This window comes from Ascaphus truei, chromosome 8 (assembly GCF_040206685.1).
Source record: "Ascaphus truei isolate aAscTru1 chromosome 8, aAscTru1.hap1, whole genome shotgun sequence".
NCBI classification, from domain to species: Eukaryota; Metazoa; Chordata; class Amphibia; order Anura; family Ascaphidae; genus Ascaphus; species Ascaphus truei.
This window is the reverse complement of record NC_134490.1, coordinates 51661661-51680901: the sequence shown is the minus strand read 5'-3', so window position 1 is coordinate 51680901 and position 19241 is coordinate 51661661. Positions and strand designations below refer to the sequence as shown.

The following is a 19241-nucleotide window of genomic DNA, read 5'->3' as shown; positions in this document are numbered from 1 at the left end:
TCCTATTGTGGCCCGCCCCTATCAGTATATGAGCCTGATTGGCCATGCAGCCATTAGGTATTAACCAATGACGCACAGAATTAGACCTATAAAGGACCCCTAAACAGGTGTCCCAGATATCGCCTGAAGAAGTTTACTTTGTTAAACGAAACGCGTCGCGACTGTTGTGGCTGGCGGTTTACTACCCACCACCAGTACACACTCAAGTGTACCGTTCCTGCTTATTTCCGATCGTTTCTATGCTATCAAAAACGGACAGGCATCCTAAGGACACCTATTGAAGGCCCCGGTTCCTGCACATGTGTGCTACACTCTGCACCACGCTACCACACGTGGAGGACAGGAGAGTGAACAGAGACAGCCCCAGCGCGCGGGTCTGATCTCTCAGAACTGAGATTACCCTTCATACTTCCTATGTGATGCCCTACTCCTGTGATAGACACCAGAATCGGGGATCATTAAAGAAATTTTATATGTAAGTTACTAATTTTATTATTTGTTGCTAATACAATATCTATCTCTCATCTTGGTGCGCTTTTGTGTTTTTTCTTGTTCGGCTGTCCAATAGTAACGCTCCTGCTCCAGTCACATGTTCCTCTGCTCCCACCGGCCCCAGCTGTGAAGGATGTCGTCCTCTGCTGCCACTGCCACCAGGATGTCGCCGTGATCCTCTCCACTCTCTGCCGCCGGCTGCAGATAAGGCTGAGTCCCCGCTGGTGCTGAGCGCACACATGCTTGGAGAGCGCTCCAAGCATGAGCGCCGGGTGTCCTTGCATTTATGCGCGTCTGGGGGAAGGGGGGGGGGAATTACGGGAAGTTGAGCGCGCTAGAATGTAAGATTTTTTTGTTTATCTAAGCGCAGACCGTGTGCCCGCGCACGAGCGCTGGGACTTACATATATCTATATATGTAAGTAACCGCGGCAAGCGCCGCCCGCTCAGCGCTAGCGCGGCCGCAGCCTTAGTCTCTTCTGTTGCTCTGCACCTGCCGTTTTCAAAGAGGAGGACCGAGGGAGCTGAGCAGAACGGAAATTACCCGGCACCGGGTCCCAGCGTTCTAGGCTGGTTCCGGGTAATTTAAATATGGCCGGGTACCGGGTAATTTCCAGGTACCCGGTACATCACTAATATCAACTACTTGTTCCTCCAATAAGTATACTTACTGCACCGACACACTTTATTCGAGCAAATACCCAGTATGTACCTGGCAGATACCTGGAATGCGCCGCTCCTCACCTCTGACAAGCCCCGTTCCGTTTGCCTTCCCAGCCTGGGTTCATGCCTGGCTGACGGGCGGCTGATCTGTTAAATGATAATGATTAGGATTTAATAGGCTGCAATGCTTCGCGTGTCTACCAGATGGCATAAATTCATGAATTGTAATGCAGCATATATATATATACTGTGCAGTATTGCAGCCAGCGGGAATAAAATGCTTCAATCCCTGTCTGGAAAATAACCCAATGCACTCGGGCAGAAAACAGTCACAAACCTCAATACACCCGGGTATACCCGAATTCGTGGGACTAGCCGAGCTCGAATAAAGTGTGTCGCCAGTGTATGGCAGTGACATGTTTAGCGGTTTAAACCTGGGTGACTGATGCCGGTTTCTTGTAACCAAAATCTAAGAACAGAGGGTTTTTTTTTTTTTTATAACATATATTTATTAAAGTTTTCAAACATAAATGGGGCGGGGGGGTACAAAAAAAAAAGGAGGGTGGGCAGGGGGGGGACACGACCATTTTATATTAGAATTCTTACAAGCATCAACAGTCACATTACATCATACAACATTTTATAAACCGCACATTCTACACCCAACACTCCCAAACCCCATCTCCTTCCGGGACCCCTCCCCTATCCAGCATCCCAGGGACCCCTCCCTATCCAGCATCCCAGGGACCCCTCCTCTATCCAGCATCCCAGGGACCCCTCCCCTATCCAGCATCCCAGGGACCCATCCCCTATCCAGCATCCCAGGGACCCCTCCCCTATCCAGCATCCCAGGGATCCCTCCCCTATCCAGCATCCCAGGGATCTCTCCCCTATCCAGCATCCCAGGGATCCCTCCCCTATCCAGCATCCCAGGGATCCCTCCCCTATCCAGCATCCCAGGGACCCCTCCCCTATCCAGCATCCCAGGGACCCCTCCCCTATCCAGCATCCCAGGGATCCCTCCCCTATCCAGCATCCCAGGAATCCCTCCCCTATCCAGCATCCAGGGACCCCTCCCCTATCCAGCATCCCAGGGATCCCTCCCCTATCCAGCATCCCAGGGATCCCTCCCCTATCCAGCATCCCAGGGATCCCTCCCCTATCCAGCATCCCAGGGATCCCAGACCCTATCCATCATCCCAGGGATCCCTCCCTTATCCAGCATCCCAGGGACCCCTCCCCTATCCAGCATCCCAGGGACTCCTCCCCTATCCAGCATCCCAGGGATCTCTCCCCTATCCAGCATCCCAGGGATCCCTCCCCTATCCAGCATCCCAGGGATCCCTCCCCTATCCAGCATCCCAGGGATCCCTCCCCTATCCAGCATCCCAGGGATCCCTCCACTATCCAGCATCCCAGGGATCCCTCCCCTATCCAGCATCCCAGGATCCCTCCCCTATCCAGCATCCCAGGGATCCCTCCCCTATCCAGCATCCCAGGGATCCCTCCCCTATCCAGCATCCCAGGATCCCTCCCCTATCCAGCATCCCAGGGATCCCTCCCCTATCCAGCATCCCAGGGATCCCTCCCCTATCCAGCATCCCAGGGATCCCTCCCCTATCCAGCATCCCAGGGATCCCTCCCCTATCCAGCATCCCAGGGATCCCAGACCCTATCCAGCATCCCAGGGATCCCAGACCCTATCCAGCATCCCAGGAATCCCTCCCCTATCCAGCATCCCAGGGACTCCTCCCCTATCCAGCATCCCAGGGACCCCTCCCCTACCCAGCATCCCAGGGATCCCTCCCCTATCCAGCATCCCAGGGATCCCTCCCCTATCCAGCATCCCAGGGATCCCTCCCCTATCCAGCATCCCAGGGATCCCTCCCCTGTCCAGCATCCCAGGGATCCCTCCCCTATCCAGCATCCCAGGAATCCCTCCCCTATCCAGCATCCCAGGGATCCCTCCCCTATCCAGCATCCCAGGAATCCCTCCCCTATCCAGCATCCCAGGATCCCTCCCCTATCCAGCATCCCAGGGATCCCTCCCCTATCCAGCATCCCAGGGATCCCTCCCCTATCCAGCATCCCAGGGATCCCTCCCCTATCCAGCATCCCAGGGATCCCTCCCCTATCCAGCATCCCAGGGATCCCTCCCCTATCCAGCATCCCAGGGATCCCAGACCCTATCCAGCATCCCAGGGATCCCAGACCCTATCCAGCATCCCAGGAATCCCTCCCCTATCCAGCATCCCAGGGATCCCTCCCCTATCCAGCATCCCAGGGACCCCTCCCCTATCCAGCATCCCAGGGACCCCTCCCCTATCCAGCATCCCAGGGATCCCTCCCCTATCCAGCATCCCAGGGATCCCTCCCCTATCCAGCATCCCAGGGATCCCTCCCCTATCCAGCATCCCAGGGATCCCTCCCCTATCCAGCATCCCAGGGACCCTTCCCCTATCCAGCATCCCAGGGATCCCTCCCCTATCCAGCATCCCAGGGACCCCTCCCCTATCCAGCATCCCAGGGACCCCTCCCCTATCCAGCATCCCAGGGATCCCAGACCCTATCCAGCATCCCAGGGACCCCTCCCCTATCCAGCATCCCAGGGATCCCTCCCCAGCATCCCATGGACCCCTCCCCTATCCAGCATCCCAGGGACCCCTCCCCTATCCAGCATCCCAGGGACCCCTCCCCTATCCAGCATCCCAGGGATCCCTCCCCTATCCAGCATCCCAGGGATCCCTCCCCTATCCAGCATCCCAGGGACCCCTCCCCTATCCAGCATCCCAGGGACCCCTCCCCTATCCAGCATCCCAGGGATCCCTCCCCTATCCAGCATCCCAGACCCTATCCAGCATCCCAGGGATCCCTCCCCTATCCAGCATCCCAGGGATCCCTCCCCTATCCAGCATCCCAGGGATCCCTCCCCTATCCAGCATCCCAGGGACCCGTCCCCTATCCAGCATCCCAGGGATCCTTCCCCTATCCAGCATCCCAGGGATCCCTCCCCTATCCAGCATCCCAGGGATCCCTCCACTATCCAGCATCCCAGGGATCCCTCCCCTATCCAGCATCCCAGGATCCCTCCACTATCCAGCATCCCAGGGATCCCTCCCCTATCCAGCATCCCAGGGACCCCTCCCCTATCCAGCATCCCAGGGACCCCTCCCCTACCCAGCATCCCAGGGATCCCTCCCCTATCCAGCATCCCAGGGATCCCTCCCCTATCCAGCATCCCAGGGACCCCTCCCCTATCCAGCATCCCAGGGATCCCTCCCCTATCCAGCATCCCAGGGACCCCTCCCCTATCCAGCATCCCAGGGATCCCTCCCCTATCCAGCATCCCAGGGACCCCTCCCCTATCCAGCATCCCAGGGATCCTTCCCCTATCCAGCATCCCAGGGATCCCTCCCCTATCCAGCATCCCAGGGACCCCTCCCCTATCCAGCATCCCAGGGACCCCTCCCCTATCCAGCATCCCAGGGATCCCTCCCCTATCCAGCATCCCAGGGACCCCTCCCCTATCCAGCATCCCAGGGATCCCTCCCCTATCCAGCATCCCAGGGACCCCTCCCCTACCCAGCATCCCAGGGATCCCTCCCCTATCCAGCATCCCAGGGATCCCTCCCCTATCCAGCATCCCAGGGATCCTTCCCCTATCCAGCATCCCAGGGATCCCTCCCCAGCATCCCATGGGCCCCTCCCCTATCCAGCATCCCAGGGATCCCTCCCCTATCCAGCATCCCAGGGACCCCTCCCCTACCCAGCATCCCAGGGATCCCTCCCCTATCCAGCATCCCAGGGATCCCTCCCCTATCCAGCATCCCAGGGACCCCTCCCCTATCCAGCATCCCAGGGACCCCTCCCCTACCCAGCATCCCAGGGATCCCTCCCCTATCCAGCATCCCAGGGATCCTTCCCCTATCCAGCATCCATGGGATCCCTCCCCTATCCAGCATCCCAGGGACCCCTCCCCTATCCAGCATCCCAGGGACCCCTCCCCTACCCAGCATCCCAGGGATCCCTCCCCTATCCAGCATCCCAGGGATCCCTCCCCTATCCAGCATCCCAGGGATCCCTCCCCTATCCAGCATCCCAGGGACCCCTCCCCTATCCAGCATCCCAGGGACCCCTCCCCTACCCAGCATCCCAGGGATCCCTCCCCTATCCAGCATCCCAGGGATCCCTCCCCTATCCAGCATCCCAGGGATCCCTCCCCTATCCAGCATCCCAGGGACCCCTCCCCTATCCAGCATCCCAGGGACCCCTCCCCTATCCAGCATCCCAGGGATCCCAGACCCTATCCAGCATCCCAGGGACCCCTCCCCTATCCAGCATCCCAGGGACCCCTCCCCTATCCAGCATCCCAGGGACCCCTCCCCTATCCAGCATCCCAGGGACCCGTCCCCTATCCAGCATCCCAGGGATCCCTCCCCTATCCAGCATCCCAGGGACCCCTCCCCTATCCAGCATCCCAGGGACCCCTCCCCTATCCAGCATCCCAGGGATCCCAGACCCTATCCAGCATCCCAGGGACCCCTCCCCTATCCAGCATCCCAGGGATCCCTCCCCAGCATCCCATGGACCCCTCCCCTATCCAGCATCCCAGGGACCCCTCCCCTATCCAGCATCCCAGGGACCCCTCCCCTATCCAGCATCCCAGGGATCCCTCCCCTATCCAGCATCCCAGGGATCCCTCCCCTATCCAGCATCCAGGGACCCCTCCCCTATCCAGCATCCCAGGTGCCCCTCCCCTATCCAGCATCCCAGGGACCCCTCCCCTATCCAGCATCCCAGGGATCCCTCCCCTATCCAGCATCCCAGGGACCCCTCCCCTATCCAGCATCCCAGGGATCCCTCCCCTATCCAGCATCCCAGGGACCCGTCCCCTATCCAGCATCCCAGGGATCCCTCCCCTATCCAGCATCCCAGGGACCCCTCCCCTATCCAGCATCCCAGGGACCCCTCCCCTATCCAGCATCCCAGGGACCCCTCCCCTATCCAGCATCCCAGGGATCCCAGACCCTATCCAGCATCCCAGGGACCCCTCCCCTATCCAGCATCCCAGGGATCCCTCCCCTATCCAGCATCCCAGGATCCCTCCCCTATCCAGCATCCCAGGGATCCCTCCCCTATCCAGCATCCCAGGGATCCCTCCCCTATCCAGCATCCCAGGGATCCCTCCCCTATCCAGCATCCCAGGAATCCCTCCCCTATCCAGCATCCCAGGGATCTCTCCCCTATCCAGCATCCCAGGGACCCCTCCCCTATCCAGCATCCCAGGGACCCCTCCCCTATCCAGCATCCCAGGGATCCCTCCCCTATCCAGCATCCCAGGGACCCCTCCCCTATCCAGCATCCCAGGGACCCCTCCCCTATCCAGCATCCCAGGGATCCCTCCCCTATCCAGCATCCCAGGGATCCCTCCCCTATCCAGCATCCCAGGGATCCCAGACCCTATCATATTTCCCAGTAGTGTGATTCAGAAATGAGGTGAGTTTTTCCATTAATTGGACTTCATTTACACTTCTAATAACCTCTATTCGGGAGGGCGGGAGGGTCTTTTTCCAGGCCGCCGCCGCCGCTGCTGCTACAGTGCAACCAGAGGGTATTTTTAAAGTCAGTTAGTTTGTAAGTTTGGTTTTGGAGGGGGTTAGAGACTTGGGAGGAGTTGGATTTCTCCCAGGTACTCGCTGATGTCACTGTGTTTAACAAGTGCTTTCACAGGCAAAGTCCCCCACACCCCATACCTATATTGGGCCCTCTGATGGGGACAAGCAGTGTCACACACTTCCCCATTGAGATACCCAGCAAGAAGAGAGATGTTGATGTGAAGCACAGCCACGAATTCCAACTCAGCATGAGACCGGAAAGAATAATACAGATGAACACTCCAATCTTGCAACAGGTCAGGTTTATTGCAGGGTGGTGCAGCAAAAATAGGACTACACGAACGCACCTACGCGTTTCATGCACAAGTGCATGCTGTATACTTTCCTGGATGATCAGCACGCCCTGGATGTATAGGAGTCCTGCAAGCACCAAGGTAAGGGCCGCAGTGCCCCTGCATATATATGTTTGCCAGTGCCTCTGCTTATTACATATTGGTTACTAGGGTGGGTGTATAGGGTATATAGTGACTCAGTTGTGGAGGTTAAACAGACCCCACCAGACACTTAGCCCACACCTGACAATTTGCCATATTCTTCATGGACTCTTTTTTTCATCCAGTATTATTTGCACATATTGTGGAGGATTTCTAACCAATTTTGATGCATCACATCGTTCTCTCCCATTGAGATACCCCACAGAACAGGGATAATCCCACCTGGCTCAGTTCCACAGTCTTATTTCACTCTGACACAGAGGGATCCTAACACAGGTAAAAGGTTCTTACAAGAAGACATGAAAAAAAACAGCTATAGAAAACTTCTGAAAACCTATTTAATAAACAAAACGGTGCTATCAGGTCAGGGGACAGAGGGACTCCTACTTCAAATACATTCAGAACATGGGGATACAAAGTAATATGCCAGCCTTTTAGGGTTCCCGCTATACAATATGTTTCAGAATTAGAAGACACCCGAATAAACTAATTACAGGCCTGCAAATTCTCAATTTTCATGTTCCTCACTGAATACACAACTCCCGCAGAGAGAATACCATGGTATGTTTATTCCCTGTGGTTGGTGAAATAGAATTAGTTCTTATTAAAACACACAGATCCCAATGCTGCTTACCCTGCGACGCTGTCACACATCATGCAGCTTGTTTCTACAGATCGGTATATGCACAAGCGGTAACGATGACTGAAAATAACCTTTCCCGAGCCAAGAGCACCTGCAAGGCCCTGCACATAACTAAGTCCGCTTGGGAAAAACACAACGCTCCATACTTAGTATGTTTTTTTTCATTGAGATTTAACATTGTGTTTTGGTGATGGGCTCATGTGGGGCTTCCGGACATCTGATTGCCTTAATACTTTGAATGCACATCGTTTCTAAGAAAGAACTCTACAGGGTAACGCCTGATTGTGTTACTATGTAGAGCAGGGGGTGCTCATCTCCAGTCCTCAAGCCCCCCCAACAGGTCAGGTTTTCAGGATATTGCAGCTTCAGAACAATCAGAGGCTCGGATTAAGCCACCTGTTTTGAAGCAGGGACTGATTGAGTCCCCTGTGCTGAAGCTGGGATACCCTAAAAACCTGACCTGTTGGGAGGTCTTCAGCAACCCTGATGAGTTTAACGTGTATAGTATCTTAGATCAGTTTAATTTGTATAGTATCTTGCACCCTGAATGTGTCCTGGTTTTTTTTCGTGTGTTAAAAAAAAAAACCATAATTTTCTTAATCTCTAGCTTTTGAGGTTACTATGGAAACCTTTACCCTTGGCTCTCGAGAGAGCTCCATTTTAACCTCACATTTCATACGCTTATATCTCCATCAGAATTTAAAATGACAATTAGCACTGAGCGCTAACGTTATACCGGATTTCAGCCGAGAACCCCCCAAGACATGACTGGGTGTGCTGGACATGACTGGGTGTGCTGGACATGACTGGGTGTGCTGGACATGACTGGGTGTGCTGGACATGACTGGGTGTGCTGGACATGACTGGGTGTGCTGGACATGACTGGGTGTGCTGGACATGACTGGGTGTGCTGGACATGACTGGGTGTGCTGGACATGACTGGGTGTGCTGGACATGACTGGGTGTGCTGGACATGACTGGGTGTGCTGGGCATGACTGGGTGTGCTGGGCATGACTGGGTGTGCTGGGCATGACTGGGTGTGCTGGGCATGACTGGGTGTGCTGGGCATGACCGGGTGTGCTGGGCATGACCGGGTGTGCTGGGCATGACTGGGTGTGCTGGGCATGACTGGGTGTGCTGGACATAACTGGGTGTGCTGGACATGACTGGGTGTGCTGGGCATGACTGGGTGTGCTGGACATGACTGGGTGTGCTGGACATGACTGGATGTGCTGGGCATGACTGGATGTGCTGGGCATGACTGGGTGTGCTGGGCATGACTGGGTATGCTGGACATGACTGGGTGTGCTGGACATGACTGGGTGTGCTGGACATGACTGGGTGTGCTGGGCATGCCCGGGTGTGCTGGGCATGCCCGGGTGTGCTGGGCATGACCGGGTGTGCTGGACATGACCGGGTGTGCTGGACATGACCGGGTGTGCTGGACATGACCGGGTGTGCTGGGCATGACCGGGTGTGCTGGGCATGACCGGGTGTGCTGGACATGACCGGGTGTGCTGGACATGACCGGGTGTGCTGGACATGACCGGGTGTTCGGGACATGACCGGGTGTGCTGGACATGACCGGGTGTGCTGGGCATGACCGGGTGTGCTGGGCATGACCGGGTGTGCTGGACATGACCGGGTGTGCTGGACATGACCGGGTGTTCGGGGCATGACCGGGTGTTCGGGGCATGACCGGGTGTGCTGGACATGACCGGGTGTGCTGGACATGACCGGGTGTGCTGGACATGACCGGGTGTGCTGGGCATGACCGGGTGTGCTGGGCATGACCGGGTGTGCTGGGCATGACCGGGTGTGCTGGGCATGACCGGGTGTGCTGGACATGAGTGGGTGTGCTGGACATGACTGGGTGTGCTGGGCATGACCGGGTGTTCGGGGCATGACCGGGTGTTCGGGGCATGACCGGGTGTGCTGGGCATGACCGGGTGTGCTGGGCATGACCGGGTGTGCTGGGCATGACCGGGTGTGCTGGGCATGACTGGGTGTGCTGGGCATGACTGGATGTGCTGGGCATGACTGGGTGTGCTGGGCATGACTGGGTGTGCTGGGCATGACTGGGTGTGCTGGGCATGACTGGGTGTGCTGGGCATGACTGGGTGTGCTGGGCATGACTGGGTGTGCTGGGCATGACCGGGTGTGCTGGACATGACCGGGTGTGCTGGACATGACCGGGTGTGCTGGACATGACCGGGTGTGCTGGGCATGACTGGGTGTGCTGGACATGACCGGGTGTGCTGGACATGACCGGGTGTGCTGGACATGACCGGGTGTGCTGGACATGACCGGGTGTGCTGGACATGACCGGGTGTGCTGGGCATGACCGGGTGTGCTGGGCATGACCGGGTGTGCTGGACATGACCGGGTGTGCTGGGCATGACCGGGTGGGCTGGGCATGACCGGGTGGGCTGGGCATGACCGGGTGTGCTGGACATGACTGGGTGTGCTGGGCATGACTGGGTGTGCTGGGCATGACCGGGTGTGCTGGACATGACCGGGTGTGCTGGACATGACCGGGTGTGCTGGGCATGACCGGGTGTGCTGGACATGACCGGGTGTGCTGGACATGACCGGGTGTGCTGGACATGACCGGGTGTGCTGGACATGAGTGGGTGTGCTGGACATGAGTGGGTGTGCTGGACATGACTGGGTGTGCTGGGCATGACTGGGTGTGCTGGACATGACCGGGTGTGCTGGGCATGACCGGGTGTGCTGGACATGAGTGGGTGTGCTGGACATGAGTGGGTGTGCTGGGCATGACCGGGTGTGCTGTACATAACCGGGTGTGCTGGACATGACCGGGTGTGCTGGACATGACTGGGTGTGCTGGACATGACCGGGTGTGCTGGGCATGACCGGGTGTGCTGGACATGACCGGGTGTGCTGGACATGACCGGGTGTGCTGGGCATGACCGGGTGTGCTGGACATGAGTGGGTGTGCTGGACATGAGTGGGTGTGCTGGGCATGACCGGGTGTGCTGTACATAACCGGGTGTGCTGGACATGACCGGGTATGCTGGACATGACTGGGTGTGCTGGGCATGACTGGGTGTGCTGGGCATGACTGGGTGTGCTGTACATAACCGGGTGTGCTGGACATGACCGGGTGTGCTGGACATGACCGGGTGTGCTGGACATGACCGGGTGTGCTGGACATGACTGGGTGTGCTGGACATGACTGGGTGTGCTGGACATGACCGGGTGTGCTGGACATGACTGGGTGTGCTGGACATGACTGGGTGTGCTGGACATGACTGGGTGTGCTGGACATGACTGGGTGTGCTGGACATGACTGGGTGTGCTGGACATGACTGGGTGTGCTGGACATGACTGGGTGTGCTGGACATGACTGGGTGTGCTGGGCATGACTGGGTGTGCTGGGCATGACTGGGTGTGCTGGGCATGACTGGGTGTGCTGGGCATGACCGGGTGTGCTGTACATGAGTGGGTGTGCTGGACATGAGTGGGTGTGCTGGGCATGACCGGGTGTGCTGGACATGAGTGGGTGTGCTGGACATGACCGGGTGTGCTGGGCATGACCGGGTGTGCTGGACATGAGTGGGTGTGCTGGACATGAGTGGGTGTGCTGGACATGAGTGGGTGTGCTGGACATGACTGGGTGTGCTGGACATGACTGGGTGTGCTGGACATGACTGGGTGTGCTGGACATGACCGGGCGTGCTGGACACTCCCCTTCTGTTCACCATTCCATTTGAGCCGTAAACGCGACCTCTCCGTAAAAAAAAACAAGTATTTCTAGCATGACACACACCCTGTACATTGTATGGTCCCTAGTATCAGCCCTCGTGAAATTCAGGGTACGTCATGGCACACTCAAAGGGTTAAATCAGCCATCATTTATGGTATTGCTTTGAGGCACAGACAGGTTTGAGCCTTGTGAGACACATGGACTTCAGTTCAGTACTTGTACTACATTACTGGTTATCGATTTTTGTATCTCCTGTGTTAGTGGTGATATGTCCGTACATCGTTCAAAGCATCCACATGATGCAATTAACCTCACCACCACCGCTAATTAGTTCTTTTTACACCCCACCTTTTTATTTCAAGGATGGAGCACTCTCCATGGCTAATTGGCTGAGAAGTGACATCACTATTTTAAATTGCAATGGTAAGGTCGCGTGGGATTAATTCCTTGCAATAGAGCCATTCCCAGGGATATGAGAAAAGGCACAGAAACAAGCGTTCAACGCTCTTCTAGCTTTGGCTTTGATGGTCATTTATATGCTGACTGCAGAATCGCCACTATGAGCACAGAATACAGAACAAATAACCATCTGGGCCAGAACGGCTTGCTTAATGACTCCTTCCAGGCCAGGCAATCTATTCACACAGGGAGTTAAGCACCTGTCTCCCATCAGGCAATGCATATTAGATTAAATTCAGCCAGGTAACACATTCTCCATCATTTTCTACATTTCTTTAAAAACTTTAGACACAACTAACAGATGCTCTGCTTCAGGTGTAGCCAACTCCAGTTCTCAAGAGTTACCAACCGGTCAGGTTTTCAGGATATCCCTGCTTCAGCACAGGTGGCGCAAATCAGTGGCTCAGTCGAAGACTGCACCACCTGTGCTGAAGGAGGGATATCCTGGAAACCGGACCTGTTGGTAGTTCTTGAGGACAGGAGTTGGCTATCCCTATAATCTGCTTAAAGCAAAAAGACCCATTCTCTGAACTTCATGATTGCAAATACCAAAGAGCTTACAGTCTATTGTGTCTTGGCCCCGTAAGAAAGTGCATACATTCAGCGCACGTAGTACTAGGATGAAATCGATAGCAGTCGTATGTTTAATAAGTTAAATCTTGATACTGCTTTGCTGTGAGAGCACTGAAGGGGTTAAGCAGATGTCAATACTTCTGCCATTCGGATGCTTGTTACTTGGTTTTGTTGTTGGAAACAAATTGGCGTTAAAGACTTCACTAAATAAGAAACATGCTGAGCCATGCAGCGGTCACCTGGGGCTCTGAGAGATTGTTACTTAATCCAGCGCCATTGATAAGCACAACAGTCTGAAATCCCAATAAATCAATACGGCATAGCGATACATAAACTTTCAATTAGAACTAAGCCGCGGCCATTTGATGGACAGCGAACCGGAGCACTTATTCACTTCCAGTTTGATTGAGTAGGACGGGATATGGCATTGACTATTTATAATGTTTCTAATGTATTGCACATGTTTCCTTCCTTTTATATACATTAACCCCTTGGCTGCTGCTGCTGCATGGTGTAGTTGTTACTAACCATAGAGTCACATGGGTGGGGGGTTCCCCCCCCCCCAAAAAAATATATCAAACTTTCTGGGGGATTTTACGAGAACAAAGTGTGGAAAATGTTCAGTAGTTCAGAATTGAAAACTATTTTTTTCCCAATATTGGTTCTCCTAAGTGTGGTCACCGATACAGATTATGTTCTTACGTAGTATAGCTTTAAAAGTTAAGACTACGGCCCCAGTCACTGTGTGCAGCGCCTGGCAGTGCGTACCCCAGTTTCAACCGCGATCTGTGGACTAGGGGTCGCGATGGGACGCGCGTCCAGAGAAGAGCAGGGGGAGCAAAGACAAGATTTTTGTCGGAGGCATGGTGACTGGGGCTGGTCCCATAGAGGGCCGTTACTTGTTTCCGCCATGCACGCCACAAGCGTGCGCACCCGCAAGCTCTGGGACCGAGGCCTCAAGGCTGGAAAAACAAAATTTGTGCACAGAATAGAGTATTTTATTGAGTTTATCTGAATATAATTTGAATGCAGCAATGCTGTCTTTATACACACATTGTATATTGTTATACACACAGATCTATAAATCCTCAGCTGGTATATATATATCTGAGGATACGTTATGCCAGGGGTCTCAAATTCAGTCCTCAACGGCCACCAACAGGCCAGGTATTATAGTATAGTATTATAGTATGCTTCAGCACAGGTGGCTCAGTCTTTGACTGAGCCACCTGTACTGACCAGGGATATCCATAAAAGCTGGCCTGTTGGTGGCCCTTGAGGACTGAGTTTGAGACCTCTGCTTTAGACACTAGGAACACCTTCTCCTCGTGAGGTTTGTGATGCTTTTTATTACAGTGGAAGTGTTATGAATGAAATGATTTTTGATTAATTGCCAATTCCTACGGGCATTGCTTGATTTAGAACTGCACATACCATTCTGCTTCTTCTTCAGCTGCTGTTTTACATGGCAGCAGTGAAAAAGAGGACAGGTTTATGCTGCTTCTGAAGAAGCTGGAGCAAGAGAGATTAGGAATAAATCGCAGGACACTTCAGCCTCTGCGATATTTCCTATGCCAGTGATGACATCACAAATCATCAAAATTGCTGCCCCAGACACGACTGGAGAAATTGGCAAGCATTGTATTGTAGACTTTGAGAGCATATGCTCCGCATTTAAATCCAGAGATGGGATCTAGTGTTTCCCTTCCTAAAATCGAAGGAACCCCAAGCTACATACTAACTAATATAAGGCTCTGCACCCACAGTTTAAAATAGTTTTTTTTACATACAATAACAAAATGGGCAAAACCAGTCTGAATCTTTTACGAGTCTTTAGTAAAAAAGAAAGCTTATTTATTTTTTCAAAATGCTCTTTTGTCATCTTCATGTATGGATGGAGAAACAAGTGGTAAAACGTATAAATTTGCAGGCCGTAGAAATTGATTTTAGCCATTATTGCATTCAACATAATTTAGTGAAGGTGACAAGAGAGCGTATTTGGTTAGATAGCTAATGTATCCCTACAGAATAAAAAGTAAGTTCATACATCATGCTGCCACAGAGCTGCTGCAGACAGCAAAAGAACATTTTGTCAACTTCAGGAAATAAGAGAACTATTAAGAATTATTTAAAGCGCCATAAAGCAGCAGAAAATGTTCAATTGTCAATAGGGCCAACTATTAATCTCACAGCTCCTATGTTTGCAGTCTAACTGCACTAACGAACGTCGCTGTACACGTGCGGCAGGGGGCGTTATTCTAAGCCGCTTTGCTTGCAAAATTCATTAAGGTAATGGGTGTCTGGTGGAAAGTTCATTTAAAGGACCTGTCCATACCTTGGCAAAAAAAGCTTATAGCCTATGAAGGAATTGGTTAACCATTTGCTCCTAACATAACAGAACTCAAATCGGAATGAATGTTAATACTGTTAAATGATAGAAGAGATGCAATAAAAGATCTGGAGAAAGGAGTTAAAAAGTTCTAGAATAATCGGGGCAATTATTTGGAACGTTTTTCAGCAACGCAAGAAGAACAGCTAGTTAAGGTGTTTGAGGGATCGAGGTGGTTTCTATTAAAACAGATGATAAAGTAGGAGTGTATATACAAGCAATAACAAAAATAAGGGTGCTCCGCCAGTCATGAAGGGGTTAAGATAGGAATTTATAGGGAAATTATTTTCTGTTTCTGCACGTCTATGATTTCATTTTGTATAATTTAATATATAAGTTAAAGTTTGGTTTTAGATATGGAGATACACATATACTTGATGTTGTATTTGCTTATATGAAAACGGTATATAATGTACATTTTTTTGTTATGAAAAATAAAGAAAAATAGTATACAAAAAAAAAAGGACTTCTCCAAACCGTAGAGCAAAACTCTACTCTAATGGTTTATTTTGGGGCCTTCATACTTTCAGATTTCTTTCAAAGCTGCAAAAGTAGCAGAGCTGACAATAAAATAAGCAGCAATACAGTTACTAAGGGCAGCTATCAAGTGAATTAGGAACTCAAATGCCACGATCCCATCTATATACAGTAAATGGCTTGCAAAGCCCCAGTTATATTTACCATGTAAGTTACATATTCTCCATCGGGCGGTAAAACATAGGAGTCGTATGTTGTCATACACAAGTATTGCCATGTTAAACAAAATGCAAGAAAGTAATCTAGTCTTCTTTGTCCGTGTAGGTTTCCTGCTCATCTTGGTTCTACTTGAGAGAGACCTGAGAAGTTCCGAGAGGACCTAATATATGCTGCCACCTTTGGTGCTTCAAGAGTCAGAAGAAGCTGGAGAATATTGGCAAGTACTAGATAAATATTGCCAAAGATTACCAAATTTCTTAAATATTTGCATTAAAAAAAAAAAGAAGAAGAGGTACAGTAGGCGTTTTTGTTATCCTAAGAAATGGCAAATTTCTTAAAAGAATCATAGGAACTTTCATCAAGCAACTTAAAACAAATTCATACATTGCCACTACTGACTCATTGAGTTGGCATTGGTGCTTCAGAGAGTTTGAAAGTTTGACTTAAGCAGAGTCTTCACTCTCTGCCTGCTCTTAAAATCCAAAACAGGTAAGAAATAACATGTTTTATGAATCATGCCTTCGTGACCAAAGATACCATCATTTTCTATGCCTCGGAGGTCAGACGTTAGTTAGCACACAGGGTGATTGTTACTTACCCTCGCAGTCTCCCCCATTGGTAGGGTTCCCATGGAAGCCTGGCATGCATGTCTCGCAGTGCTTTCCTGTGGTGAGGTTTTTACACTGCTCACACACGTTGTGGTTAATACATGTGCTGTGCCCATTGCACTGGCATTCTGTAACAGAGAAAAAACAGCAGCAGATTAAAATCCGCTGAAAATCCTAACCGACATTGATAAAGAATTGTTCTTATTTTAGTAACTTTAGCAGGTACAATGAACCTATTCCCCAAAAGGTGCTACCCCACGGAAACTCCCATTGACTTGAATAGGTGTTTCGGTGCGGTTCTGCCTAATCATCACTATCGCACTTGAATTAATAACTCCCAAAGGGTCTACAATCTAATGTTGGGTATCTACTATCTAAGGCACAGGGAGTGACTTGCTGGTTTAAACTCATCTATGTTCCAGCATAGATCCAGGCATTGGGCAATCTGTCCGGCTTTTACAGTCTTCATTTTCTTAAAAACTGTAACACAATGGCAGAAGAGAAGTGATTTAATGTCTAAGATTTTTATTGTTAAAGCCGACACATGCTTTGTACACAAACAGACTGTGCCAGCTTCAGAATGTTTGTCACTGCCTCGCTCCTGGCAGAGATTCCCGTCTGTGAATGTGTGATTAGTTTGTAAGGGTAAGCTCAATGTTATCATTCAATTAGCACAAACAAAGAAATATAAATGGAACCATAATTACGGAACCATAATGATAACTCGTCTTGCCTAGTTGGTTGCAAAACCGAAGCAATGGGAGTTACAATTTTATGATGCTTTTTATCAGTGATTCCCAACAGGGCATTCAAGAGGTGTCTCCAAGGGGTTCACCCCAAAATAATCTGTAATGTCAGATCTCAGGGAGTATAGCGGGTTCCTGAGCCCGTGTGGGGACTGCGCACTGAGTAAGGGCTGTTATATACAGCATGCGGCCGTGCGTGCCTATGCGAACGCGCGTGCACATGCCGCATGCTTTTCGAGTATACAGTGTTGAGTGTGTTTGTGTATATGTGTGTGTATGTGTATGGGTGTGTATGTGTGTGTGTGTGTGTGTGTATGTGTGTTTATGTGTAATTTATTATTTATTTTAAAAAAAAATCGTAAAAAGAAAAAATGTATTAGACTTGTGCAGATACACAAATACATACACACATACACACACACATATACATACATACACATGCATACATACACACATTTGAGCACAGGCAGCGGCGCGAAAAGATTATTTTCCTCATCTTCGCCGCTGTCTGACGGCTCCCTGCCGTGCGCACGCGCGGCACTTGTATAGAAAGGCTGACTAATGTCAGCCAACTAAAATTCTGCAGGCACGCACGGCATAGCACGCGCCCGGCACTATAGAACGTGCCTAAGGCCCAACCTGCACCTTAGCATGGGATGTATGGCTGTCACTTACAGCAGAAGCTTCCAAAGTCGCTCCCCATAATGCTTTGCATCCACAGTGGAATGCATTGAGGTGCGTGATTTTATTAAAATAAAACATTTCTTAGTTAGGGGTTTATGGAACAAATATTTTCTAGCAAAATGTATAAATGGTTTGGGAATCGCTGCTTTACATGAAAGCTGCTTTAATTCAAGGAGCTTTTTTGCACCCAGTGCAAATAAATTTAGCATCCTCACTGGCTGTAACAAAATTGTCACTCAGTTTTAGTGAAGAAATTGAGTGTTCAGTAACAGAAAAAAAAATGAAAGGAATTCATATCGATACATACTCTGAATTCTATATAGTATATAGCACCAATGGGCCTGATAAATGTCCAAAAACGTTTGTTAAGTAGCAACAATTTTGCACAAAAGCGAGAAGTGAAGCAACATAAACTCTGCAGACTTTGCATCACTTTGAACTCACCAGTCCCACGAAATGTAGCCAGGACCCGGCTAATGTCTGGAGCAAGATGTTTTCAAGTGAAACTTTATTTTAAGGTTTACAGAATGTAAAAATAGAAATCCCTGACAGCTTGGTTTTTATGCACGTGCACAAACCAAGGAAAGCCCAGAGATTTAATTGTATTCAAATTATACTTGACAAAACATTTTGCATGGGGTTCATTCTTTCTGCCTTTAAATTGGATAAGGGGAAGAAATATTTGTGTTGTACATGAGATAAGCACATTACGCTCCTGTAGCACAGAGCTCAAACACAATTACAAACTCTTCTGGCAAATTTCAAAATAACAATAATGCGTTAAAAAGAAACACAAGTCCCTTGCAGGTGACGTGTCTCTCTCAAACACAATAAAAGAAAATATTTGTTGACTCTTGGAATAAGTTGATTTGAATACACAGGGAAAATATCATCTCGTCTATAAGTATAAAGCTAGGATGAGACTAAACTGTGAAACAATTATTCATTCTTCTTGTTCCCAAGTAAAGGCAACAGCTTGGTTCTAACAGTATAAAAGGTAAGCCCTAGCTTGTTGGGCCCTGTCCAGGGTCAATGCGCATGCGCGCCCGAGCGCCGTCACGCTTGGATGTAGTTGTCGCGTTCCTGGCCGACATGGTTGCGTGATGGGGTGAGTGCCTGGGAACTGAGTTGTTCAACCCCCATTGGCTGAACCGCGCAAGTGACCAGGTCATTGCGAAACAAAGACAAAAAAATTTGTCTTTGCATCGCGTCTACCCACGCTCATGCATGTGCGCGTGCAGTATGGATGCTACAATTGAGTTCCATGTTTTGCTCGCGAGCGTGCTCTCACCCTGGACGCGACCTTACTCTCGTTGTAACCACTCAGGAGTAGATCCACAGAAGTGTTACATTTTTTGATGAACATTATCGCCATTTTACGTATCGATATCCGTAACGCATATCCACAAAGATTATTCAGTTTATAATGTGTATTTATTTGAATTTGAA

General features: G+C 50.9%; 1 protein-coding gene across 8 annotated transcripts in view; it reads right to left on the bottom strand.

The window, feature by feature from the left end:
• Window positions 1-19241, bottom strand: part of ATRNL1 (attractin like 1) — a 662687-nt gene that overhangs the window by 425472 nt on the left and 217974 nt on the right. For all 8 annotated transcript variants that reach the window (XM_075611983.1, XM_075611984.1, XM_075611985.1 and 5 more), the window contains one exon: window positions 16353-16490. In XM_075611983.1, the coding sequence (XP_075468098.1) occupies window positions 16353-16490 (138 nt within the window). The remainder of the gene's footprint in view (window positions 1-16352; window positions 16491-19241) is intronic.